The sequence below is a fragment of the Furipterus horrens genome, unplaced genomic scaffold (genome assembly GCF_987537825.1).
Source record: "Furipterus horrens unplaced genomic scaffold, mFurHor1.1.pri manual_scaffold_15, whole genome shotgun sequence".
NCBI lineage: Eukaryota > Metazoa > Chordata > Mammalia > Chiroptera > Furipteridae > Furipterus > Furipterus horrens.
Genome location: NW_028327185.1, coordinates 25,395,972 through 25,422,086, shown reverse-complemented (window position 1 = coordinate 25,422,086; position 26,115 = coordinate 25,395,972). Strand labels below are relative to the sequence as shown.

Genomic DNA, 26,115 nt, shown 5'->3' with positions numbered 1-26,115 from the left:
GGGCTGGGGCTGGGGGTGGGGCTGGGGCTGGGGTTGGGGACTGGGGCTGGGACTGGGGTTGGGGACTGGGGCTGAGGGCTGGGGCTGGGGCTGGGGCTGGGGCTGGGGTTGGGGCTGGGGCTGGGGTTGGGGACTGGGGCTGGGACTGGAGATGGGGCTGGGGGCTGGGGCTGGGGGCTGGGGCTGGGACTGGAGATGGGGCTGGGGGCTGGGGCTGGGGCTGGGGGTGGGGCTGGGGCTGGGACTGGAGATGGGGCTGGGGGCTGGGGCTGGGGGTGGGGCTGGGGCTGGGGCTGGGGCTGGGGGTGGGGCTGGGGCTGGGACTGGAGATGGGGCTGGGGGCTGGGGCTGGGGGTGGGGCTGGGGCTGGGGCTGGGGCTGGGGGTGGGGCTGGGGCTGGGGCTGGAGATGGGGGCTGGGAGATGGAGGCTAAGACTGGGGCCTGGGGATGAGCTCGAGGAAAGGGGCTGGCAAGGCACAGTGGGCATCTCCCCTCCCCCAGTCAGGAACCAGAGACCTGGAGAGCTGGAGCAGGTGCTTCCTGAAGGGGCTGGGGCTCTCCTACCCCTGTTCTCTGAAAGAGAGACAGGAGGCCCCAGACCAGAGGCTGCAGCAAGAAGAACCTCCAGAGAGGGGCTTGGGGTTTGAGGAAGCCCTGCTGTGAGCTGTGAGCAAACCCCGCCCTCCCACCAGCACCACCACATAAGCCGCAGAGGGCAGACCAGGACACCAACCGGCCCCAGAGAGCAGGACCGTCCCCATCACCACCCAGGTCTAAAGAGGGGAGCGGCCATGAGGCCATAACACACATCTCAACCCTCTCTCCCCCACCTCTGGCTGTGGCCTCGCTGTGTCTCTGTGACCCCACCCCAGGGGCATCTCCCCATCTCTCCAAGACCCAGGAGCAGCAACCTGGGACTGCACACTTCGTCTCAAGTCCTGGGAGTGCTTCCAGAGACCCCATTCTTTCTGCCCCTGGGGGAGCCCCTACGATCCTGCCCACCATTCCCATGAGCTCCCTCACCCTCTGTCAGCACTCAGGTCCCCTGCCCTTCACACCCCAATCTATCCACACTGCACCAGGTGGAATCTTCTAGAGCAAGCCCCCCACATGCTCAGCCTCTTCACTGGGCACTTAGGTCCCCTTGAAGGGTAGCACCTCAATCCACCTGAGTGCTCCAGGTGCATGGCCCAGCCTCTGGGTCTTTGCTCGGCTGTTCCTCTGCCTGAAGTTACACACACATGCACACACACAGGTTCACACACATACACTCACGTGCTCACACGCCAGGCACTCACCCTGCCCCAGCTGGTGTTCAGGACACCCTCACGTCCTGCCAGTCCTTGAGGCTTTGCTGTCACCCCAGCAGCGGCCCACCCCTGAGCACAGCTGCCCGGCTGACACCTGACCCTAGAGAGCCTGTGTGCGTCTACCTACCCAAGGGCCCACACCTGATGCCCCTCTGAGTCCTGGCACCCCATCTCCATGCCCCGCCCCGAGTCAGGGGTTGAGGAGAGCAGCCCATCAGGTGTTGGGGCGGGGGGACACCCTCTCCCTTAGTGTTACCCCGCCCTCTGCACTGCCTTCCTGAGACCCTTCCCAAGGACCAGCAGCCCCAGGGGAGCTGGAGGGAACCCACCCTTGTGGAAACCCAGCGGCCCAGCAGTCACCCCCGGGAGCCTGCACCTGGGGGGACAATGAAAAGGTAGAATTAACAAGCTATGGCTAGAGAAGAATCAGTCTTTCAGGCTGGGACCTCCGAAGGTTGACACCCACACCCGGCTCAAGGGCTTTCTCCAGCTGAGAGAAGCTCAGATGCAAGGGGGCACAGAAGGCCTCGGGCGCAGCCCTGAGTCTGCTCTTACTTCTAAAGAAGAGCGAAAAGCAGCCCTTCGCGTTGGGCCTCTTTGCTCTGCGGCCCGGCTGTCTGCTGTCCGCAGGAGACCGGCCTCCGCCCACCTGGCCCCGCTCCAGCCTGCAGGTTTCGGCTGGGCCAGGAAGCACAGTGGTAGCTGGGACCACGGTGACTGACAACTCTACAAAAACCTGGCCAGCGCCCCCAGGGCGGCCGGGGCGTCCTCCAGAGCTCAGTGCCAGATGCGTGAGGGGTTGGGCAGAAGCCCACAATGGGGACGCTTTACAGGCCAACAGATGGGGGCGGGGTGGCGCAGGTGCAGGGTGAGCGGGGAGATGTGAGCTGTGGAAGCAAAGCCCAGGTGTCAGGAAGGATGTGCAAAGCCAGACCTGGGACCAAGGGCAGGAGGGAGCCTGCCAGGGACGGAGTGGGCTGTTGTGTCTTCAAGGCAAGAGCACACGTTGCAGCTCCCTGGGCTCCCCGGGGACCTGGCTGGGGGGTGTCCGAGGCTTCGGCATGGGGCTACTCACTGTGCCCATGCTTGCTTTGGGCACTGGGGCCAGGGCATCCCTGTCACGTCTCCTCAGGTGAGTCTGGCCTCTGGTGTCCGACCCGGGCCAGGGGGTCTCAGGTGTGCCAAGCCAGGTGCAGTGTTTGCTCTCAAACGGGGACAGGAGGGGGGTGCGTTTGTGGGGGGAAGCGGCAGGAGGAGGCTGTGCTGCTGGTGACTTCGGGCCCTGGACCCCCGTCACCCTCTCCCAAGACAAGATGGCTTCCTCTCTCCTCCTCTGTCCTGAGGCCACCGGGGTCTCTCCTCTGCAGAAGGCCTTTCGTTGGGGTCAGGGGGCTTTTGCTCTGGAAGGCAGAGGGGCTGTGTGGCAGGACACGGAGCCCTGAGGGGACAGGCTTTCTGTGGCACCGGGGGGTGGGGGGGCGGGTTTTTGTACGCTGGCTGAGGGCGCCCATGGCAATGTGATGACTTGTATGACTGGGGCCAGGGGACCCTGGTCACCGTCTCCTCAGGTGAGTCCTCACAGTCCCTCTCTCCTCTGTCTCTCGGATGGTTTTTGATGCATTTGGGGGAAAATTAGGGTGTCTGGGTCTCAGGTCTAGAAGGACTGGGGCCAGCCCAGGGCTCAGGAAGGGGGCCAGGAGGGGACACGCTCTGTCTCCTCAGGTAAGAAGGGTTCCTCTCCTCCTCTGCCTTGGGGCTGGGAAAGAAATTCCCAGAGACTCATTGCTGGGTGCAGCCAGGGGCCTTTGCTCTGGAAGGCAGAGGCGCTGAGGGGCTGCATGGCAGAGCGCGGAGCCCTGAGGGGACAGGCTTTCTGTGGCACGGGGGGGGGGGGGGGGGCGGGTTTTTGTACGCTGGCTGAGGGCGCCCATGGCAATGTGATTACTTCGACTACTGGGGCCAGGGGACCCTGGTCACCGTCTCCTCAGGTGAGTCCTCACAGTCCCTCTCTCCTCTGTCTCTCGGAGGGTTTTTGATGCATTTGGGGGAAAATTAGGTGTCTGGGTCCCAGGTCTAGAAGGACTGGGGCCAGCCCAGGGCTCAGGAAGGGGGCCAGGAGGGGACACGGCTCCCATGGATGCAGAGAAGACCACCCAGATCCTCCTGCTCCTGGGCTCTGCAGCCAGGGCCTCTCTGGGGTCTCAGTCACCCTTGGCCTCCAGGCCCCGTAGTCCCCTCTGCCCTCACTGGGCATTTTCTGAGGTGGACCTGAGGCCTTAGCCGGGCACCAGTTTTTGCCCAGGATTCTGACATAGTTGTCACAATGTGGCTTGTATATTGGGGTCAGGGGACCCTGGTCACCGTCTCCTCAGGTGAGTCCTCACCCACACCCCTGAAACGGCACTGGGGGAGATTGGGGGTCAGAGTCTGAATATCAGAGAAAATGAGGCGTTTTGGAGATCAGGAAAGGGAGCCAGGGAGAGGGCCCGCTAACTGGGGACTGGAGATTAACCTCCCCTCCCCAAGGACACTTTGGCATGGGGACCGATAGGGCGGTGTGGCTGCCCTGTCCCCGGCTCTATGGGCTCTGTCGCACCTACCGTGCGGGTTGGGTGGCCCTCTGTGTTGCTTGGACTTCTGAGTTCCAGTGGGGACTGTCTGTTCACTGTCAGCCAGTGGTCTGGCTTCTGTGGTCAGCTTGGGAGAGCGGCTGGCGGAGGGGCCCAGGACCCTCCAGGTCACAGTGACTTGAATGGTCAACTTCCATGTGGCACCTGGAGACAGAAACAGGTCTCTGGTGGCCTCGGGTGATGCCGGGCCAGCCCCCTGGTTTTTGTGGGGTGAGGATGGAGTTTGCACTGCTGTGACTACAATGCTATGGAGTACTGGGGCCAGGGGACCCTGGTCACCGTCTCCTCAGGTGAGTCCTCACCCACACCCCTAGAACGGCACTGGGGGAGATTGGGGGTCGGAGTCTGGATATCAGAGAAAATGAGGCATTTTGGAGATCAGGAAAGGGAGCCAGGGAGAGGGTCCGCTAAGCAGGAGCTGAAGATTAACCTCCCCTCCCCAAGGACACTTTGGCATGGGGACCGACAGGGCGATGTGGCTGCCCTGTCCCCGGCTCCATGGGCTCTGTCGCACCCACCGTGCGGGTTGGGGGGCCCTCTGTGTTGCTTGGACTTCTGAGTTCCAGTGGGGACTGTCTGTTCACGGTCGCTGTGGGTCAGCTTGGGGGAGTGGATGGCAGAGGGCCCAGGACCTTCCAGGTCACAGTGACTTGGTCAACTTCAATGTGGTGCCAGGAGACGGCACAAGTCTCCAGGTGGCCTCGGGTGATGCCGGGCCAGCTCCCTGGTTTTTGTGAGGTGAGGATGGAGTTTGCACTGCTGTGATTATGATGCTATGGACTACTGGGGCCAGGGGACCCTGGTCACCGTCTCCTCAGGTGAGTCCTCACCCACACCCCTGGAATGGCACTGGGGGAGATTGGGGGTCAGAGTCTGAATATCAGAGAAAATGAGGCATTTTGGAGATCAGGAAAGGGAGCCAGGGAGAGGACCCGCTAAGCGGGGACTGGAGATTAACCTCCCCTCCCCAAGGACACTTTGGCATGGGGACCGACAGGGCGGTGTGGCTGCCCTGTCCCCGGCTCTATGGGCTCTGTCGCACCTACCGTGCGGGTTGGGTGGCCCTCTGTGTTGCTTGGACTTCTGAGTTCCAGTGGGGACTGTCTGTTCACTGTCAGCCAGTGGTCTGGCTTCTGTGGTCAGCTTGGGGGAGCGGCTGGCGGAGGGGCCCAGGACCCTCCAGGTCACAGTGACTTGAATGGTCAACTTCCATGTGGCACTTGGAGGCAGAAACAGGTCTCTGGTGGCCTCGGGTGATGCCGGGCCAGCCCCCTGGTTTTTGTGGGGTGAGGATGGAGTTTGCACCGCTGTGATTACTATGGTATGGAGTACTGGGGCCAGGGGACCCTGGTCACTGTCTCCTCAGGTAAGAATGGCCTTCTCGGGCCTTCATTTTCTGCTCCTCTCTGTGGGTTTTCCTGGGCATCAGTGGCTATTCCTTGGGACGTGTGCACCCGGGGGCCTGGGCAGGCTGGCTGGAGGGGTCAGGGGCCAGGGCTCAGGGACTTCAGAGCCTCTTGATTTTCTGATGCCTTTCGAAAACTGGAATGATGCTGGTGTGTCCAGGGGATCACTGAACCCCTGAAAGAGGGACTGCCGGCTTGTGGGGCCACACTGAGGTGAGAGGCCCGGAGCCCTGGCCTAGGGTAGGTGGGCTGCAGCAGGACAGTCTCACCATCAGAGTCGGGTGTCGGTGAGGAGGGTGCCTGGCACCAGTGTTTGTGAACCGGCAAAGGAACAATGCTCAGGGAGGCATTGTCCTGACTCAGGAGTGAAGTTCTGCACTAGACAGGAAGTTTTCCCAAGTTCATTACCTTTATGTAATTTAAATTTAATTTAAAATTGCTAGATTGTGTTGAGACTTGTTTATTGGTTAGGAAGAGCACTGTCCGGTGAGAAGGGACGTGTGACCCTGATCTCAGGGACAGTGGGTGACCGGCCTCTGAAGCGAGAAGCGGCCGAGGCCAGAGAGCTCAGCCTCAGAAGGCAGCGTCTAAGGGAAAATGGTTTGCTCTCTTAAGAGCCTTACTGAATATTGGAAGTAGCTCCTTTGGAAAGTGGTTAAGAAAATTGTGACTTTAAAATGTGAGAGTTTTCAAGTATGTTACATTTCTATATCTTATTATTTAATTAGTCACATCTTTCTGGAGTTGATAGTGATGAAAATTTGGCCAAGAAATGGTAATTCGGAATTGTGAGCCTCAATTCAGGGCTGAGTTTTAACAATATAAAATTAAACTTATTTTTTAGATTAATTAAGGGATGTTCCGAGTGGATGGAGCCGAGCTAGTGACAATTGATGTTGGCCACTGAGGCCGTGCACCTGCAGCAGGGGGCCGGAAGCGGGCCGGCCACGGTCTATTTTGGGAAGCAAGAAAACGCAATGGGCAAATTCAGTTTATGGTTATGAAGAAGTGGTTTCGGATGGTTTTGCCCACAAATCTAAAAGTGTTCCTCTGAGCAAAACAACACCTGGGTGGCCTGAGTTCTAAAATAAGACAGAGATGCTGGACAGAAACTAGGAGGTTCCTTTTTTAACTATTTGGGTTCAATTTCTTCAGCCTTAGCTTACCAACTTCTCATTTACATTCATTTTGAAATTAAGATGTTTAAGAAATTAAACAGCCTTAGGGGCCATTTATCAGTGCATTCATATTACTTTTTAAAATTAGTTATTCCTTCAAATGGTAATTAATCTGACACCGGTTCTTGTCCCCAAAGCACTGTTTTTACAAAGACTATTTGCAGTTCTTTAAGTTAAGCGATTTTATCTTTATGATGAGGAAACACTTTGATATTCTGAAAAAGTTGCCTTTGTTTCAGTATTTTTTAAGAGCACTGTTCAAGTTGCTTTGAGTACACATTTAAGTGAAATGTGTGTAATTGTCTTTGTCCGAAATTATTTTGGTTAAGCATGTTAGTCGGTGGATCAAGAGGAAGCCAGTCAAGAGCTGAGTCAGAAAGGAGCCAGGTGCATTGCAAGGACATTTTCTGGCTTGAACTTGCGCAGGTTGTGGGTCTGAGAGCGGCCCTGCATGCCAGGCTGGGGACGCGTGGCCCTGGCTTCTGCCGCCAGCCCAGCGCTGTCTCAATTGTGATTCCTGTGAGTGGTGGATTTGGAGAAACTGTTGCAGGACAAAGAGCACAAGGGGCTTTCCAGTGACCAGGCAGACATGGTAAGAGAGTGGCAGCCTGCTGCCAGCCTGCTGGGGACACATGATGGTCTGATGGTTTTGCTTCTCCCTGGAGGGGGATCTTGGGTGATGGATGCTCAGTGAAGGCAGAGAGGCTTGTTTGTGTGACCCCCTGTCTGGGTCACTCACATTTTACTTTCCCTAAGGAACATTCCAGGGAAAGGGGGCAAGTGTTGCCCCATTGCCACCAACTACCGATGGTGTGACTCAGACAAGGCCACACTTCTGTTGTCTTTTCGTAAGCTGTGAACATATCTTTGGTCTTTAGGTCATGATCACACATTAGAAATTAGCCCATGCCTTCAAAAGAGCTTTGTTCTAAAGAGCAGAATTCTAAGTGGAGAACTCAGAAAAATGCATTTCCTGGCCATTTCTAGTGATGATTTTTCTCTAGAGGGAACACAGTTAAAGTCCGGCGCTCATTGTAGGGCATGTGCCTGGAGGAGAGGCACCACGGGATCTACCCCAAACTCTCCGCACAGGAGCAATGCTCTTCCAATTCCTGCGGATGTTTTAATGACTTAAAGTTGTCAGGAAGTATTTTAACCAGGTTGTTGGGGGAGGCTAGTGATTGATACTGCTTGGGAGCCGAAAGCCAGCTGGGGCTGGGGCCAGGGACCAGGAAATGAGCTACCCAGGGACAAAAGGCAGGGAGAGACCCCAGGAAGGAACTGACCCTGGGCCCAGCTGTGCAGCACGTGTGGTTGAGATGGCTGCAGCGGAGGTGGGCATGGCTGCAGGCCTGATCCTTTCTGGCCAGAAACACTGGGCTTTCCAGATTGTCCGGGGCAGCTTTGAGCTGAGTGAGCTGAACTAAACCAGTTTGAACTGAGCTTTCTGAGCTGAGCTGAGCAGGGCCAAGTTGAGCCAGGCTGGGTGAGCTGACCTGGGCTGAGCCGGGCTGGGCTGAGCTGGGCTGAGCTGGGCTGAGCTGGGCTGAGCTGGGCTGAGGTGGGCTGAGCTGGGTGAGCTGGGTAAGCTGAGCTGAACTGAGCCGGGTGAACTAGGCTGAGCTGGGCTGGGCTGGGTGAGTTGAGCTGAACTGAGCTGGGTGAACTAGGCTGAGCTGGGCTGGGCTGAGCTGGGTGAGCTGGGCTGAGCTGGGTGAGCTGGGCTGAGCTGAGCTGAGCTGGCTGAGCTGAGCTGAGCTGAACTGGGTGAGCCGAGCTGAGCTGGGTGAGCTAGGCTGAGCTGAGCTGGGTGAGCCTAGGTGAGCTGGGCGAGCTGGGCTGAGCCTGAGCTGGGCTGAGCTGGGCTGAGCTGAGCTGAGCTGGGCGAGCTGGGCTGAGCTGAGCTGAGCTGAGCTGGGTGAGCTGGGCTGAGCCTCAGCTGGGTGAGCTGGGCTGAGCTGAGCTGGGTGAGCCGAGCTGAGCTGGGCTGAGCTGGGTGAGCTGGGCTGAGCTGAGCTGAGCTGGCTGAGCTGAGCTGAGCTGAACTGGGTGAGCCGAGCTGAGCTGGGCTGAGCTGGGTGAGCTGGGCTGAGCTGGGCTGAGCTGGGTGAGCTAAGCTGGGTGAGCCTAGGTGAGCTGGGCGAGCTGGGCTGAGCCTGAGCTGGGCTGAGCTGGGCTGAGCTGAGCTGAGCTGGGCGAGCTGGGCTGAGCTGAGCTGGGTGAGCTGGGCTGAGCCTGAGCTGGGTGAGCTGGGCTGAGCTGAGCTGGGTGAGCTGGGCTGAGCTGAGCTGGGTGAGCTGAGCTGAGCTGGGCTGAGCCGGGGTGAGCTGGGCTGAGCTTAGCTGAGCTGGCTGAGCTGAGCTGAGCTGAACTGGGTGAGCCAAGCGGAGCTGGGCTGAGCTGGGTGAGCTGGGCTGAGCTTAGCTGAGCTGGCTGAGCTGAGCTGAGCTGAACTGGGTGAGCCGAGCTGAGCTGGGTGAGCTAGGGTGAGCTGGGCTGAGCTGGGCTGAGCTGGGCTGAGCTGAGCTGAGCTGGGCGAGCTGGGCTGAGCTGAGCTGGGTGAGCTGAGCTGAGGTGGGCTGAGCTCGGTGAGCTGGGCTGAGCTGAGCTGGGTGAGCTGGGCTGAGCTGAGCTGGGTGAACTCGGCTGAACTGGGTGAGCTGGGCTGAGCTGGGTGAGCTGGGCTGAGCCTGAGCTGGGTGAGCTGAGCTGGGTGAGCCAAGCTGAGCTGGGCTGAGCTGAGCTGAGCTGGACTGAGCTGGGCTGAGCTGAGCTGAGCTGGCTTAGCTGGGTGAGCTGGGCTGAGCTGGGCTGAGCTGAGCTGAGCTGGCTTAGCTGGGTGAGCTGGGCTGAACTGGGTGAGGTGAGCTGAGCTGAGCTGGGTGAGCTGGGCTGAGCTGAGCTGGGTGAGCTGGGCTGAGCTGAGCTGGGTGAGCTGGGCTGAGCCTGAGCTGGGTGAGCTGAACTGGGTGAGCCGAGCTGAGCTGGGCTGAGCTGACCTGGGCTGGCTGAGCTGGACTAAGCTGAGCTGAGCTGGGTGAGCTGAGCTGAGCTGGGTGAGCCGAGTTGAGCTGGGTGAGTTGGGCTGAGCTGGGTGAGCTGAACTGGGTGAGCCGAGCTGAGCTGGGTGAGCCGAACTGAGGTGGGCTGAGCTGGGCTGAGCTGGGTGAGCTGAGCTGAGCTAGACTGAGCTGGGCTGAGCTGAGCTGAGCTGGGTGAGCTGAGCTGAGCTGAGCTGGGCTGAGCTGAGCTGAGCTGGGTGAGCTGGGCTGAGCCTGAGCTGGGTGAGCCGAGCTGAGCTGGGTGAGCCGAACTGAGCTGGGTGAGCTGAACTGGGTGAGCTGGGTTGAGCTGGGTGAGCCGAACTGAGCTGGGCTGAGCTGGGCTGAGCTGGGTGAGCTGAGCTGAGCTGGCTGAGCTGGGCTGACCTGGGCTGAGCTGGCTGAGCTGGGTGAGCTGAGCTGGGTGAGCCGAGCTGAGCTGGGTGAGCTGGGCTTAGCCTGAGCTGGGTGAGCTGGGTGAGCTGAACTGGGTGAGCCGAGCTGAGCTGGGTGAGCTGAACTGAGCTGGGCTGAACTGAATTGTGCTGGGTGAGCCGAGCTGAGCTGGGTGAGTTGGGCTGAGCTGAGCTGGGTTGAGCTGGGTGAGCTGGGCTGAGCTGGGTGAGCTGGGCTGAGCTGAATTGGGCTGAGCTGGGTTGGGCTGAGCTGGGTTGAGCTGGGCTGAGCTGAACTGAGCCGGGTGAGCTGGGTGAGCTGGGTGAGCTGGGCAGAGCTGGGTGAGATGAGCTGGGTGAGCTGGGCGAGCTGGGTCAGGTGAGCTGAGCTGAGCTGAGCTAAGCTAGGTGAGCTGGGCTAGCTGGGCTAGGCTGAGTGGATCTGAACTGGGGTGAGTTGGCCTGAGCTGTCTGGGTGGTTACCAAAGTGAAATGAGCTTGATCCAGCAAAAATGGACCTGGTAGCTGCCTAACTTGGATGACTTTGATGATTGCTTTGGGCTGCATTAACCTGGCTGGGCCATGTTTTGGGGCCGCATTAACCTGGCTGGGCCATGTGGGTCTTGTTTGGTTGAGCTGGCCATCCACGACCACCCTGGCTGACACTGGGCTGGCCTCTGTGGCCCGGTGGTGCTCAGGATGTATTGAGTTGAGTCTGTATTGGTCTCATCCACCATACACATACCATTCTTCAGACACACAAGGCTGGACAGTAGTGTGGCTGAGCCAGGGTAGTGAGGGCTGAGTTCGCAGGGGCTCCTTTCCTCCTGGCAGCTGCCCGGGGCACTCCCTGTGCTGAGGCAGAGCATGCTAGCTCCAGTGTTCAGGGGAATGACAGAGTTGGCTGGGGCCTGGGCCGTCCCAAGCCAGGAGCCAGGGTGTGAGTGTCCTGAGTGCAGGAACAATGTTGCTGAGGGAAGAAGGGACAGATCTGCCAGCTCTTACCAGAATCATTCTTCACACCCATGCTTAGAGAAAGTTCCTGGGGCAGTGTGGGGGCTTCAGCAGCCTCCACGCACGCTGAAGCCTGTGCTAAGACTACAGTCTTGCCACAACTGCCCCCCACACAGGTGGCAGGGTCTTGGAGGCCTGCCATAAGCTTGGTCTGGAGGGGCAGCTGCAGGGAAATGGGCCTGATCCATGCCTGGGAGAGCCTGGAAAGTCACCTTCTCACCCGCTTTCTCTCTTTTCCCCTCTTGGTCATCAGAGAGCCAGTCTTCCCCATTCCTTCTTCCCCTCGTCTCCTGTGAGAACTCCCTGTCTGATGCGGGCCTGGTGACCATGGGCTGCCTGGCCAAGGACTTCCTGCCCAGCTCTGCCACCTTCTCCTGGAGCTATATGAACAACACTGGCCTCAGCAGCCAGGCCATCCAGAAGTTTCCAGAGGTCCTGAGACAGGGCAAGTACTCAGTCAGCTCCCAGGTGTTCCTGCCCTCTGTCGACGTCATCCAGGGCACAGACGAGTTCATAAAGTGCAATGTCAGACACTCCACTGGTGAAAAAAGTGTCCAAGTGGCCATCAGAAAAGGTGAGACAGGGCCTCTTCTCCTCAGACAGGCGGCCGAGGTGGGGCCAGGCCAGGCCAGCCTGACGTGTGTCCCCTTTTGCCACAGAGACCGAGATCCTGCCCCCCAACGTGACCGTCTTCATCCCGCCCCGCGATGCCTTCTATGGCACCAGCCCCCGCAAGTCCAGGCTCATCTGCCAGGCCACAGGCTTCAGCCCCAAGAAGGTCTCTGTGTCCTGGCTGCGGGAGGGAAAGCTGCTAGACTCTGACTTCACCACGGACAAGGTGCAGGTCGAGTCCGAAGGGTCCAGACCTGTGACCTACAGGGTCAGCAGTATGCTGACCATCGCTGAGAATGACTGGCTCAGCCAGAGTGTGTTCACCTGCCAAGTGAAGCACAGCGGGTTGACCTTCCAGAAGAACGTGTCATCTGTGTGTAACTCTGGTGAGTTGTCCTGCCCCCGAGGGTGGCCTGCGAGGGCAAAGATCACCCCCCCTCAACACATAGGTGTCCACGCAGGTCTGCAGACACTGCTTCAGACAAAGACTAGCTGGTCCCCGAGCCTTGGCTCCCTGGAGAGGCCAAGGACAGGGCAGAGGCTGTGCAGGGCAGCTTAGGGCCACTTGTCAGGAGGAGACCCAGCACCCTCTCCAGCAGGACCCTAGGGTTCAGGACAGGTTCAGCAAAGCCAGTCACTCAAACCCACTCTCTTCCCACAGGTACATCCACCAGCATCAAAATCTTCACCATTCCCCCCTCCTTCGCCAGCATCTTCCTCACCAAGGTGGCCAAGCTGTCCTGCCTGGTCACAGACATGGCCACCTATGAGGGCCTGAACATCTCCTGGACCAGCCAGAGTGGCAAGTATCTAGAAACTCACCTCAGCGCACCTGAGAGCCACAGCAATGCCACCTTCAGTGTCAGAGGAGAGGCCACTGTGTGCGTGGAGGAATGGGAGTCAGAAGAGTTCACATGCACAGTGGACCACAGGGACCTGCCCTCACCACTGAAGCACACCATCTCCAGGCCCAAGGGTATGTTCTTCCCTGCCCTTCTCGCTGCCCTAGGCCCCCACAGCCACAGGCAGGGCTCCCTTATTGTCAGGGACAAACCCCATTGCCCCATGAGCTCACCACTGCCTCTCCTCCCACAGAAGCTGTCAAACACGCACCCTCTGTGTATGTGCTGCCGCCTGTCAGGGAACAGCTGAACCTGCGGGAGTCGGCCTCGGTCATCTGCCTAGTGAAGGGCTTCTCGCCCCCAGACGTGTTTGTGCAGTGGATGCAGAGAGGGCAGCCTGTGTCCCCTGACATGTATGTGACCAGCTCCCCACTGCCTGAGCCCCAGGGCCCTGGCTTATACTTTGTCCACAGCATCCTGACTGTGAGTGAGGAGGACTGGAGTGCTGGGGACACCTACACCTGCGTCGTGGCCCATGAGGCCCTGCCCCACTCCGTGACCGAGAGGACCGTGGACAAGTCCACTGGTAAACCCACCCTGTACAACGTGTCCCTCGTCATGTCTGACGTGGCCAGCACCTGCCACTGACCCCCAGGCTGCCCCTCGAGGGTAGTACCAGAGCCTCTGGCTGACCTGTCACTGTGCTGTGTGTGTGCATGCATGCAGACTGACTGTGCCGATGAGGTGGGATGCCGCATTCTATAAAAATTAGAAATAAAAATTTCCATTCAAAAGATGCTGGTCCTGAGTGAGCAATGCTCTCGCCTGCTGGGTTCACAGCTGTGTTGCCCCCACCTCACAGACCACCCTCCACTGCCGTGCCTACCTCTGCCTCACCCACTGGCCTTCCACCTGCCTCTGAAAGTGCTGAGCCCCTGCAGGGTGCTCACAGCAGACAGAGCCAATGCTCACCACTCCTCTACTGATGCTATGAGCACACAGGGACATGGATATGCAACACACACACACACGCACACACAGAGACACATGCTCGCACGCACAGACACATGCACACATGTGGACATACATGGACATGGACACAGACACATATAGTGGACATGAGCACACAGACACATGCAGTGTGTACACACAGACACATACATGGATGCGCCCAGATACATGCATATATATGAATACACACGAAGGCACATGCACATGGATACAGGCACACATGCGCAGGTGTGCATAACTTGGACATAAACACAGGCACACATGAAGTGGACATGGGCACACAAACACACATGCAAGGATATGGATACACTGGCACACAGGTACACAGTCATGCATACACACATAGACATGTACAAGAGAGACATACATGCACATATATACAGACACTCATGCAGAGTGCTCACACAGGGATATGCATGTATGCACAGAGATGCATGTACAGATATGAACATGTACACGCAGAAACATGCTTACACATGGGCACCAGCATACACACACATGGACATGAACACAGAGACACATGCTATGGATATGAGTACACAAAGCACATGAACACAAACATACAGTTACATGCACACATACAGACTGGTATATGCACACAAGTACATATATGCACAGCCACATACCCATAGAGATGCATTTGTGCATGTACACAAACATATGCACATAAGTGGACACATACACAGATCAGCACAAATGCACATGGATGCAGAGACACACATGCAATGGACATGGGCACACAGAAACGTATATACATGCACAGGTGTGTGGAAAGGCATAGACACGTGTATACAGATATAGACACACTCATACACATAATACAGTCACAAACACAGGTACTCACACACATAGTCATGGACACACAAATGTACAATGGTACACAAACACAGATGTTTGCACACATGAACACATACATGTGCACGCACAGACCCAGATGCGCATGTATGTCCATGCTGTGCACCCTGGTCACATAATGCCTTTGCAGATACTTCTGCCTCTCTGCATGATGCCTGCTGCAGGGATTCCTGCCCAAGGCCTGCTTATCCTCTGTCTCAGCTTTGAGGTGCATCTGGCCACCCAGCCAGGACTCTGACCAGGGCCACCATCCCAGGCCCAGGGCAAAAGGCTCAATGAACCAACCTGGTTGGCTGGCTGCAGGTCCTCAGGGACAACCCAGCCCCACCCAGGCTGTTGAAAGCGGGACCCACACCCATCTGTGAACAGAAAGAGTTGAGCAGGGAGGGAGGCTGATCTTGTGGCTCTGCCCCTGTAAACACTTGGCTCTGGAAACACTGGGAATAGACAGTCTGCAGCCAGGATGGAGCGACGCAGGGGCCCGAGAAAGCCTCCATTCCCAGAAGATGACCCTGCCCCTTTTGGCCCACCTCTTAGACACCTCACGTTTCTGGCCCTTTGGGGGCCTGGGTTCCAGGCACCTCAAAAGTCCCATCTGCATTGGGGTTTCAGACCCCACTGTATGTGTCAGCCTGTCCATCCCAGTGTCACTCTCCCCCAGGCCTCAGGCATCTCTCTGAACCCTCGGTCCCAGAGCCGTGAATCCAGGTGGGACAGACAAGCCAGGACCCCATGCAGCCTCTGAGACACACCTTCCAGTCCAAGAAGGAGAGAGTGAGAGTCCCACTCAGGAAGCAAGGAGGGGATCCCCTGGGCCCACACATCTGTCTGCCTCCACTGCCACCCCCAACCACAGGGGACAGGAGGCCCCCCTCCCAGCCTCCCCACCCCAAATGGCTTTGGCTGTCCCACTGCCGCCTCTAGGAGAGTCCAGGAGCCTGGCGGAGCCCACCTCTAGGAGAGCCCACTGGGGTCACCCCTGCCTCTGTCCTTCTGCACCTACTCCTGCGTCCATGAGCTGCTCTGTCACTGTCCCTGCACCCTAGGGCTCCTAGAACAAGGGCTTCTGCTCAGCCCCCCGTCAGGCTGTCAGAAGGCCCTCCCTTATGTCTTCTGCTTCTGCCCCCCACCCTACCCAGCCCTTCAGGGGGCAGCACAGCCGGGGGCTGGGGGCAGCAGGAGGGTGGGCTGCTTGGGTGCAGGCAGAGCCTGAGGCCCCTGCTGTGTCTCCAGCAGAGGAGGTGAGCGCTGAGGAGGAAGGCTTCGAGAACCTCAACACCATGGCCTCCACCTTCATCGTCCTGTTCCTGCTCAGCCTCTTCTACAGCACGACAGTCACCCTGTTCAAGGTAGATGGGCGGTGGGCTGGAGGGCAGCCCAAAGGCATGGAGGCCCACGGAGGAGCACCTCACCCTGCCCCTGTCACCTGCAGGTGAAGTGACCCTCTGGACAGGAGCATGGACACCAAGGAGCCGGAACCAAGGGAATGCCCGCTGCCTTGAGGCCAGGGCCCTAAATCTGCCTGTGCCACCCCCCAGATTCCAGTGCTACAAAGCGGCTTCTCTGGACACAGCCCCATGTGGAGGGAGCGTGGGGACCAGGAGCAGCTTTGCAATGTATGTGCTTGTCTCTTTGAAATAAATATGCACATTTTATCTTGTGAAAATGATTCCTCATGGAGGTTTTTTTTTTGCCAAACCACACTCCTGTGTGTTCTGTGAGCCTTTCAACAGGTGACTCCAATTCTAACGGGCACGTGGGAAAGGGAGGCCCCCTTCGCACAGGCCAGGGGCACGGGCTGTCAGCCTGGTGAAGGAAGATGGCCGTGCTGTGGGAATGCGGGCCCGGTTTCCCCAACGTGACCTCCGTGCGGCTGGGTTCTGGCCTCCACATCATTACCAGGACCTGTGCTCAGGACACCAGCAAGACGCACTGCGACTGTGCGTTGCTGTTCCTCACAAGCCTGGACATCTTGAGGGCTTGTTCCACCCCTCACAGCATGTGTGCAGCGTGCCAGTGGGACCCAGGGGGCAGACAGTGTCTGGCGACCAGCCAGGAACATGAATGACAGGGAGGCAGGCCGGCAGGGTAAGACTCCATCCACCATCTCACCAAAAGAAAGGCAGGTGGTAGCTGGGCTCAGAAGCAATGGCAGGGCGTGAGGTGCCAGGAGGCAGGAGCCATGTGAAGGGGACGTGGATGTGGAGGTGTGAGGTGGGGCTCAGTGGGCGAGGGGTGGACAGCCAGTGGCTGCAGGCCACGCAGAGTCCAGGAGAGCCGTGGTGGCAAGGGTCTGGGCAGAGGCAGCTCAGGAGAAGGCAGAGGGGACCCAGAAGAGCCAGGGTCCCTGGAGGTGACCAGGCAGGAGTTGGTGGGTGCCTTGTGGGCCAGGGTCTGGGAGGAGGCCATTTCATGTGCAGAGGAGCCACATGGAGCCCACAGAGCTGGAGGGTCCATGGCCTGAGCGTTGGCCTGGCCCTGAAGGGGTGACTGTCCAGGACAGAACTGGAAAAGGACGTGGATCCCAAGAGGAATCCGTCCCCAGCTATGGACTCCAGGTGGACAGCTTCCAGGCTCTGGCATAGCTTCAGTTAAATGGATTCCACTTGGCCCATCCTCGCAGGCTCAGGGACTCAGGTGGGGCCCCTCATAGTGCCAGGCAGTGCAGCATGGTTGGGGGCTTTTATGCTGGCGTGGGCTGGCCACTCAGAACAGCACCTGGGATTGTGTCTGAGGCTGTCATGACAAAGAACCACACACCAGGCAGCTTCAACAACAGGAATTTATTCTGTCAGATTCTGGAGTCAGATCCAGGTGCAGCCGGTTGGTTCCCCTGAAGTGCCACGTCCTTTCCCCACTGTCCCAGCATCTGCATCCTTTAGCTCACTCATTGCCTCCATCTGCACGTGGTCTTGTCATCTGTGTCTGTCTGTCCCCAAACTCCCCTTCTCATAAAGTCACAGTCCTACTGGGCTGGGGTCCAGCCCACCCAGTGCAACCTCACTTTCACTCACTCATCACATCCTCAGTCCTCCTGATGAGGTTACCTTCTGTGGTGCCAGGGGGATAGACTTCTCACATGTAAAATATCCTACCCCTACATCCCTGCAGGTCTGAACCTGTGCCAGGATCAACTAAACCCAAAATCTCATTTAAGTCAGTCGCGAGTGAGTGAATGATCCTGGGGCTGAGCGCTCCCCGATGGTGGCTGGTGGCCCGGCCACAGGGCCAGGACTCCCACTCCAGAGGGAGGAACCGGATGGAAGGAAGGAAGGGAGGGAGGGAGGAGAGGCCACATGCTCCAAGCAAGTTCAAAGCCTGCGGGGAAAACCCCATTAGATTTTGAGGCCCCAGAAGACCCTGGGCTCCATGCTCTGTCCTCAGGCCCCTGTGGCCGCCCAGCCTCTGCGCCGCGACCGCAGCTCCGTGTGCTGCCTCCACGCCGACCTTCACCCACCTCCTCTCATGAGTCTACAGTCCCAGAGCGCCTGCCCCTGCTCTTCCTGGCTGCTGCTGAGGCAGCTGGTGGCACCCAGGAGGCACGTGCATGGCCCCTCAGCCGCACCTCGGCACTGTTTGGGGAGCATGCTCTTGGGACAGGCTGGGAACCTCCCAGACCTGCCCGTCCCGGTCACTCCTCACTGGCCCACTGGCCACCCTACTCCTTCACGTCTCGGATCTTCCCATCTCGATGGGCAGCGAGGAGAGGCCGGGCCGCACCTTCAGCACGTTGCCCATGAGCCCTACTTCACACAAAACAGTAGCCCAGAATCCAGCCACATCCACGGCCACTTTCCAATGAGGGTCTCCCGCCCTCCAGTCTAAAGGTCCCAGGTCCTGGTTCCCATCAGAGGCCACAGGCACCTGGACCTCAGGCAATCATGATGATGTGCGTGTTTTCTGAGATGGGACGGGCCTTCTCGCCAGCTCCCGCTCCCTCGGAGACCTACACAAACTCGGCTTCAATGCCCGCATTTCTGCTGACCTCTCTGGGCCCGGTTGGGTTTCTCTAACGTGCACCCCAGACTCTCCCGGCCTCCCCCCACCATTCGGTTCTAGAGCCACATCCACACTCTGCTCTGCACCAAAGTCTGCATTTGTTTCCTACGGGCGTTTCCTACGGGCGTTTCCTATGGGCGGCTGTGCCCAAGTCCCGCAGACCAGGCAGCTTAAACAACAGAAATTCCTGGAGGCTGGGAGTCGAGGCCCGAGGTCCCAGGGCTGGTGCCTGGAGGCTGCAAGGGGACACCAGGGTCTCCCACCCCTGCTGCGGTGCTGCTGGCGTCCTCCGCTGGAGGAGCTTTCTCTCCACGGGGCCTCTCCGTGCGTGCCTGTGCATCCAAGTCCCCCTCCCGTAAGGACAAAGTCCTCTGGGATCTGGAGCCACCCCACTCCAGCAGGACCTCATTACCTTACAGAGAGGGAGATAGTCCTGCTGAGAAAGCCCAGGAAAAGATGAGGGCAGGGTCGCCAGGCACTCGAGAGCAGTGAGGTGGGCTCTACCCCCAGGGGCCCTGAGCAGAGGGCACGGTGCCTCCACCCAGCCCACAGCCTGCGCAACAGCTGAGTCACGGGGGCATGAGTTGCATCCCAGCACTGACAGGCAGCATGGGGGCTGGGGACATGGCAGGAGGAGGGACCGAGAGCAAAGGTGCCCATGATACTGGGAGAGAGCCATGCCCTCAGGGACCCAGGCAGGGACCCCACGTCAGCTCGGCCACCTTGGTCACCCAGGAGCCCACAGCAAGGATGAAGCAGCTGCAAGCCAACCCATTAGGGAGCTGCCCATGCTGGGACCTGCCAGCCCCAGGATCCAGTGTCCGTGAGTGACAGTCTTACAAGGGTCCAGGCCCAGGCCACCGCCCTGTAGCCTCAGAGGCACCCAGCCTTCTGGAGCCCCGCTCTGTCTGTCTTCCAGGTACAGCCATGTTCCCCATGGTCCTGGGGTGCAAAGCCCCAAATGAAGGCAACCCTGTGACCCTGGCCTGCTGACGTGAGCTGGGGGTGCTGCCCACCTCACCCCATTGCAGGAGAGTGCTGAACTGCCCCTCTGAGGCCAAAGCTACCCAGAGGCTGGTCCTCAAGCAGCAGAGCCCCTGGAAGCAGGAGTTGGGGACAGGAGGGTCTGATCCCACTGCTGCTCGGGAGGTCACACGCAAGCCCAGCCACACTGTGCCTCCCCTGCCAGGCAGCTGGTGCCCCAGGTCCTCGCCCAGAGCACACCCTGGACTATGGCATCCCTTGGCAGCTCCAGGGAGGGGGGTTAGAACAGGAGCTGCATAGAGCAGAAGGACCGGGGGTCCAAGGGATGGGACAGAGGGCCCCCCAGTGCACTCCAGGGCCCCCAGGGCCTCTCCCTCCCACCGCCCTGTGCCCTCAGCAGCATCCAGTCCTCAGGACCCTCACTCTGTCTGTCTTCCAGATGTAGCCATGTTCCCCGTGGTCCTGGGGTGCAAAGCCCCAAATGAAGGCAACCTCGTGCCCTTGGCCTGCTTGGTGACAGGGTCCAACTTGTCACCTGGCACTCAGGGACACAGAAACTGCTCACGAACCTCTCCCTGACCATGCAGAAGAAGCAGGGGCCACCCCCCTCTGCCTCCTGTGCATTGTCGGGAAGCCTGGCCCACACAGCTGCAGTGTCAGTCACATGCCCCAGACTTTCCAGTGGCCAGGTGGGTCCCCCCTGCCGCTTGTCCCAGCACCTGACGCCCAGGCCTGACCCCAAGAACCAAAGCAGACACTGGGTCCCAAACAGGTACCCAGCAAACCCTCAAAGCAGCTCCCTCTCCCTCCTCCACCCTCAGCTGCTCTATCTCCAGCTTTCAAATCTAGTCCTTTGGCCTCTGTCTCCAGAGTGCAGGAGGCAGCAGCTGAGCGTGACTCTACCCAGGCCCAGCCCTGACTCCACTCTTCCCACCTGTATCCACAATGCTCTGCCCACTGCGCCTCTTATTTCAGCATGTCGGGAAATCAGGCCCCCTCGGTGACCAGTGTGCCACCCCTACCAAAGGCCTCCACTCCAGCCCCCACCGCTGCCATATACCCCGGTGAGGAGCCCCCATGCCAGCATAGCCCCACTGCCTGCCCATGCCTCAGGCTGCCCCTGCAGGCAGCTCTGTGACGTCTCCTTGGAATCTTCAAGTCACACCCTGGTAAGGAAGGGCAGGGTCCTGAACTTATGGCTACTGAGCACCTATTGTGTGCCACGCCCCGGGCAGGGGGCCATACGGGCTCCTTGTGTGCCGGGGACCCACCTAGGTCAGACGGCAGGAAGCACAGTGCACGAGGAGGGCCCCTAGGCCAGCACCAGGACGCACCTACCCTGAAGGCTTTTGTGGGGACATGTTGTTCCCTGACCCTCACAGAATCCCGTGGTGCCTCCCAAAGCCTGGGGGTCTGGCAGTGCACCCAGTGTCTGCCACGCAGGATGAGGAAACTCACTGCCCTCAGAGAGCATTGGGAGAGGTGTGCGGAATGCACCCAGGGCCCTGGCCCACGGCGGCACCCCCGCTGGGCCCCAGCGGTGCCCTGTGAAATGGTCCCTCCCGTGTCTAATGGGCGGGGGCACATTGCCCATGTGTCCCTGTCCAGCAACACCTGCCCCTGGCCTGTCGCAGACCCGTGGCCCAGGAACTTGCTGGCATTCACACTCTAAACCATCGAAATGGTCACTGCGCGATGGGCCTTGAGCACTTAACAGACAGTCCCAACAACAGCGCCACAACCAGAAGGCATACTTGGGGAACACTGACGGGGGGACAGCCTGGCCCTCAGGACACGGGGAGACAGAGCTGCACCGCCACAGGCTGGGGGCGTGGGAAGGCCTCAGCCCCAGCCCCACCCACCCACTTCCCCAACAGCGCCCCAGCCACACCGAGCCAGAAGCTGAGGTGCTGGGGAGCCCAGTGGACACGTTCCTCAGAGCTCAGTCCCTTGGGCACAGACTGGGGGGTCAGGGGCCTCACATGCCCTCTGTCAGCAACCCCCTCTGGCCACCTCCCTCCATGAGGACATGCATTCTCCAAAGCCTGCTGGTGGCCTGAGCATGACCACAGCTGGGCTGTGTGGATGAGATGTGACACTCACTGGTGTCAGACAGGGACTGAGCAGAGCCAGAAAAACCCTGCAGGAGAGTGTTGGAGTGGACACCGGCCCACCTGAGGGAGCCGCCAGGGCCCTTAGAGAGGACTGCCCTGTCTGCTCAGCCACAGCCCTCCTGGAAGACAGCCACTGGATGGCCACTCACACAGGGACACAGGGACGGGGGAAGAGTCCCTGAGTCACTGGGCACATGGAACCCAGGCGTGGGACCCTGGGCCCTTCCAGAGAAGCAAGGCCCCTGACTGAGTCATGTCCTCCCATCTCCTACTCTTGAGTCCTCTGCTCTGTGCCCCCCGTGGCTGCCAGCCCCCCTGACCCCAGGGCCCTGCTCAGGTGAAGTGTCCCTGAGAGCAGATGCCATCCCCACAGAGGAGCCGAGCTCGGCTCTGAGCTATCCGCAGTCGGAGGGCAGGGGCCACCCTGAGTCTGCCTAGACAGAGACACCACCACCCACCTGGCCCCACAGAGCGTGGCCCTGACTCAGGCACCTCCTGCCTCCTGCCCACTCGCCAGCTCCATAAGCAGCTTTGGCTCCTAGCACCCGCCTCCTGTTTCTGTCCCAGCTGTCAGGATCTGCTTCCAGTCACAGCACCAGGGGCTGAGAGTCGCACACAGCGGGGGCTGCTGTGTGAGCACCTGAGCACGTGGTGGGAATGGGCTGGGAGGCCCTGCCCCACTCCAAACATGTGCACAGCTCACACAGAGCACACATGCACACCCTCACATGGCAGGCAGACTCAGCACAGGTGCAAACGCACACATGTGCACACACAAGGCACACATGTGCCAGCCTGAAGTCAACACACGTGCTTCACACACAACTTGCTTGTCCCTGGAACCTGCTAGTTCAGGATGTTGAGCTGAGAGGTGTCCTGCCTGTCCCAGGGACAGGGTCATCACAGAGAAGTGAGCAGTTCACGCTGCGCTGCCAGCTGCCGCAGGAACAGCCGCGAGCCAAGGGGGGTGGTGCCCCAGAAACCAGAAAAGACCAACTGGGCTCTCCACGGAGCGTGCGGGTGGCACAGCCCCTGCCCTGGAACATGACCAAGCCCAGCTGTGGGAGGACACACTGGTGTTCATTTGCTCCAGCAGCCACGGAAAACGAGCCGACCACTGTCCCTCCCCACTGTCCTGTCCCGTCCAGTACCGTCCCTGGCCCCTGCCCTTGGGGCTCATCCTACCCGACTCAGGCCATCTCCCCAGGAAGCCAATTCCCACCCTGGTTCTCCTCAGCCTGGTCGAGCCATCTCTGTGCCCAGGGTCATGTCCTCAGGGTCTACCCTCCCACTCACCCCTGGGGGTCCTTGTGGGGGCACCACCGACCCTGGCCTCCTGTCCCTCCACTCCACAGCTATCCTCTCAGCAGGCTGTCCCAGGCTTTGAGGCTCCCTCCCTGATCAACTTCAAGTCTGTGTGAAGCCCTAACTGCCTGGATGAAAGCCCCAGTCCTCAGTTCCACGTTGCTGAGCTTCCTTCTCTGCCCTTCCAGCGCATTCTATGGCTCACGTATTTTGCCTGCCACCTACTCTCTGTCTTCACCAGGAGAGCTGCCTCCATAAGCACAGGGCTGTGTTGCTCTCTGATGGCCCATGAGGCAGGGCGGAGCCAGCAGGAGGGGCAGAGATGGCAGGTGGGACCCAGCCAGCAGGTTGGATGGCACCAGCGGGCAGAAGGCGCTCAGCAAACACGCACAAGTGAGTCACTGCTGCCTGAAGCTCAGTCATAGCCTCGTGTCCGCCTTCCCTGCCACGTTCACCTCGCCTGTCATAGACGCGCCCACTGTTGTATTCTCACCGTAAGTTACCTCTTGAAACCCACCACGCACACTCTGCCATTCCAGTAAGTGACCGTCCGCCAAGTGCACCCATGGCCCTCAACCCGCCTCTGTGCCCAGCCGACGTCTTGCACCAGGGCCATGACACAGTCTGCCCTGCGGTCTCCAGGCGGTGCCCCCCACTCATTGCCAGTGTGGCCTTTTGAAACCTGAACTGTCCTGGCAGCCACAACTCAAACCTGCCCGTGGGGTCCTGTCACCCCAGAGCAAAATCAAGGCATGTTCGGCCAACCGATGGCCTTTGAGGGCTGGAGCCAAGCCTGTCAATGCCCCTCCCTGCGGTCCCACGCCTGCTCCTCTCCGTCACAGCGCATCCTGATCTGCGTGTCCCCATGGCCCTGCCTGCCTGCCGGTCTCCACGCTGAGCTCCGTGAAAGCGAGGAGGCTGTGTGTGCAGTCCCCACACCCACTGAGTGAGTGAAGGAAGGGATGGAAGGAGGGAGGGAGGAGGGGGTCAGGCTGGGGGCTGAGAGGTCTCAGAGTCTCAAAGGCAGTGGGCCTGGGACCTTCTTCCCTAAGCCCCCCGCCCCCACAGAAGAGCCCCCATGGGATCACAGCTGTCACTGAGCTGTTCCCAAGGGAGCTGCTCCTGGCTTTTCACGCATGGATTTGCACCATGCGACCCCATTCACAGGCCCTGGGAGGCCAGGAGGGAGGCCAGGCACCAAAGCCCATGGCCCGTGGTTCCTCTGGGTGCTTGGGTGGGCCGAGTGGGGCTGTGCTGGAACTTTATTCTGTCCCGGAAACACACTTATAAAACGTCTGGCCAGAAGCACATTGTCATCAACGTACACCTGACTTGCACACCTTTCTGGGGCTGAAGCACCACCAGCCTGGACCAGGCCCTGCCTGAAGCACCTGCCTAACCAGCGCCTCAAAGCTGGCAGGTGGTTTCATGCCCTTCCCCTGTTTTCTCAACAGGAAAAGCTGGGGGCTGCCTTCCAACATAACTTCCCTTTTTTTGTCTCCAGTAAACACCAGTTGGCCTCTGCCGGACTGGAAACATAAATCTGCCAGACACATATGAGAGCATAGGGGCTCCACTTCCCTTCACAGAACTGTGTGGAGTGCTCCCCACATGTGGCCACGGGCCCTAACTCAGTGCTGTGACATGCAGGTGAGGGTGGTCTCCCCTATACACGCCGCGGCTGCCCCACCTATGCCACCGCTTAGGGAGAAACATCTGTTTCCAGTGGTCATGATAAACAGAACAACCCCTCCCCACACCCCTAAATCAAGGCCTGACAAGCCTGGTCCACAGTGAGGAATTCACTGCCCAGCACCTGTCTGGGGCCCATGGACCCCTCTCTCTCGGTGTTGGTGCCAGTCTGAGCCCCGTAAGCTTGTGTGCTGAGGCCTCCAGGATTTGGGCAGAAATCAGGCTGTGTTCTCTGTCCAAGGCCCTGTTGCCCACTCCTGACCCCCAGGGCCCATGTTTGCTGAGTTTTTTCTGGAAGACAAGGGGCTGGGACAAGACCTCAGAGGAGAGTCGGAGATCAGAATAGCAGACCCAGGACCCGGCCCTTGCTGTCAGGATAAGCCAGTCACCAGACCAAGGAAGTCTCAGGAAAATATGTGCCTTCTGGGTAAAGAAGTGCTTTGTCAGAATGATACTAAGGCCAGGAACTTTAAAAATAAAATCGACAAATTTGCCTACAAAAAAAAAGTTACCAAAAGCAAAGTAAAATGCTGTGGGAGGAAAAGTGGCCAGTCTGACATTGAAAGGAATCTGTATTAGGCAGGATTGTTCAGAGATGAGAAGATACATGAGGTCAAAGATGTGTCAATTGTAGATGACAGCTAGATCAATGATAGATAGATGCATATATACAGGAGTGGGGGGATTGATTGATTTTAAGGAATTGGCTCATGTGATTGTGAAGTCTGTGTGAGTAAAAAATCTGTAAGGCAGACAAGCAGCACAGAGACCAAGGGAAGAGTTAATGCGGCACTGAGGTCATAGGGAGGCAGAATTCCCTCTTGCTCAGGGATCCTCAGCCTTTTTCCTCTTTAGACCTTCAACTGATCAGAAGAGGCCCACCCAGAGTATAGAGGGCAATCTGCTTCACTTAGCATCTACTGACTTAAGTCTTAACCACATCTTTAGAAAACCTCCACTCTCCGGATTAGTGCCTGACCAAATGTCTGGGTTCTGTGGCCTAGCCAAGTTATCCATAAAATCAGCCACAGAGTCTTAGGGAATGAGCATTGGACACATGCAATGAGTGGGACAAACCTGGTCTTCAAGGAGAAGCTTTCAGAGCCAGATGGGCAGAAGGTCATTTCCAGTGGGTTGTAAATACCAATGACCAAAGAAGCACATGAAATTGTTTCATTCACTGATGGCCCACTGTTTGCCGAGCAGGTGTCCCAGTGGACAGACACACAGTGTGCCTGCACTGTGGCACTAGCATCCAGCTGGTGGAGGCACAACCCAAATGAAAACAAATGGCCTGTGAGGTGTACGAAACCAGACAAGAACAGGAGCAGCAACATTAGATGTGCTTAGCAGATGGATGTCCAGGACCCTTCATTGAGCAGGTGACTTTGACCTTTGGGGCCAGCATGGGGTGAGAGGAGGCATATTTTAGGCAGAAGAATCAGGTGAGAAGGTCCTGGGGCAGAAATGTGCTTCACAAGTTCAAGGAGCATTGGGAAGACCAGTGGGGCAGGCAGAGCAGAGGCGGCCTTGTGGGGTGCACCTGACTTGAGCTTTGGGCTTCACCCCAGGTGATGGTAAGCCCTGAAATGCTTTGGCAGGAATGGGTGCAGAAGTGCAGGTGGAAGACAGGTTGAGGGGATGGGGTGGGACAGGTGTTCAGATTATGTACATCCCCGAAAGGCAGGGCTAACAGGTGTGCAGAGTGACATGTCATGGCACAAAT

The 26,115-nt window shown here is 58.8% G+C and overlaps 1 protein-coding gene and 2 gene segments (V, D, J or C); all 3 read left to right on the top strand.

Annotated features, from left to right (window-relative positions):
• The first annotated feature begins 3,619 nt into the window (after window positions 1-3,619).
• LOC149992534 (Ig alpha-1 chain C region-like) overlaps window positions 3,620-26,115 on the top strand; it is a 120,465-nt gene continuing 97,969 nt past the window's right edge. Inside the window, 1 exon segment of the C gene segment in view lies at window positions 3,620-3,683. Coding sequence covers window positions 3,635-3,683 — 49 coding nt within the window.
• Window positions 4,152-26,115, top strand: part of LOC149992540 (Ig heavy chain Mem5-like) — an 83,607-nt gene continuing 61,643 nt past the window's right edge. Inside the window, exon 1 of the mRNA XM_090263477.1 lies at window positions 4,152-4,231. Coding sequence (XP_090119603.1) covers window positions 4,189-4,231 — 43 coding nt within the window. The 5' untranslated portion in view covers window positions 4,152-4,188. The remainder of the gene's footprint in view (window positions 4,232-26,115) is intronic.
• LOC149992541 (immunoglobulin heavy constant mu-like) lies at window positions 4,679-15,961 on the top strand. The segment is given in 7 exon segments: window positions 4,679-4,759; window positions 11,229-11,549; window positions 11,635-11,973; window positions 12,249-12,563; window positions 12,683-13,015; window positions 15,529-15,644; window positions 15,728-15,961. Coding segments are annotated over 7 exon segments (1,476 nt in total).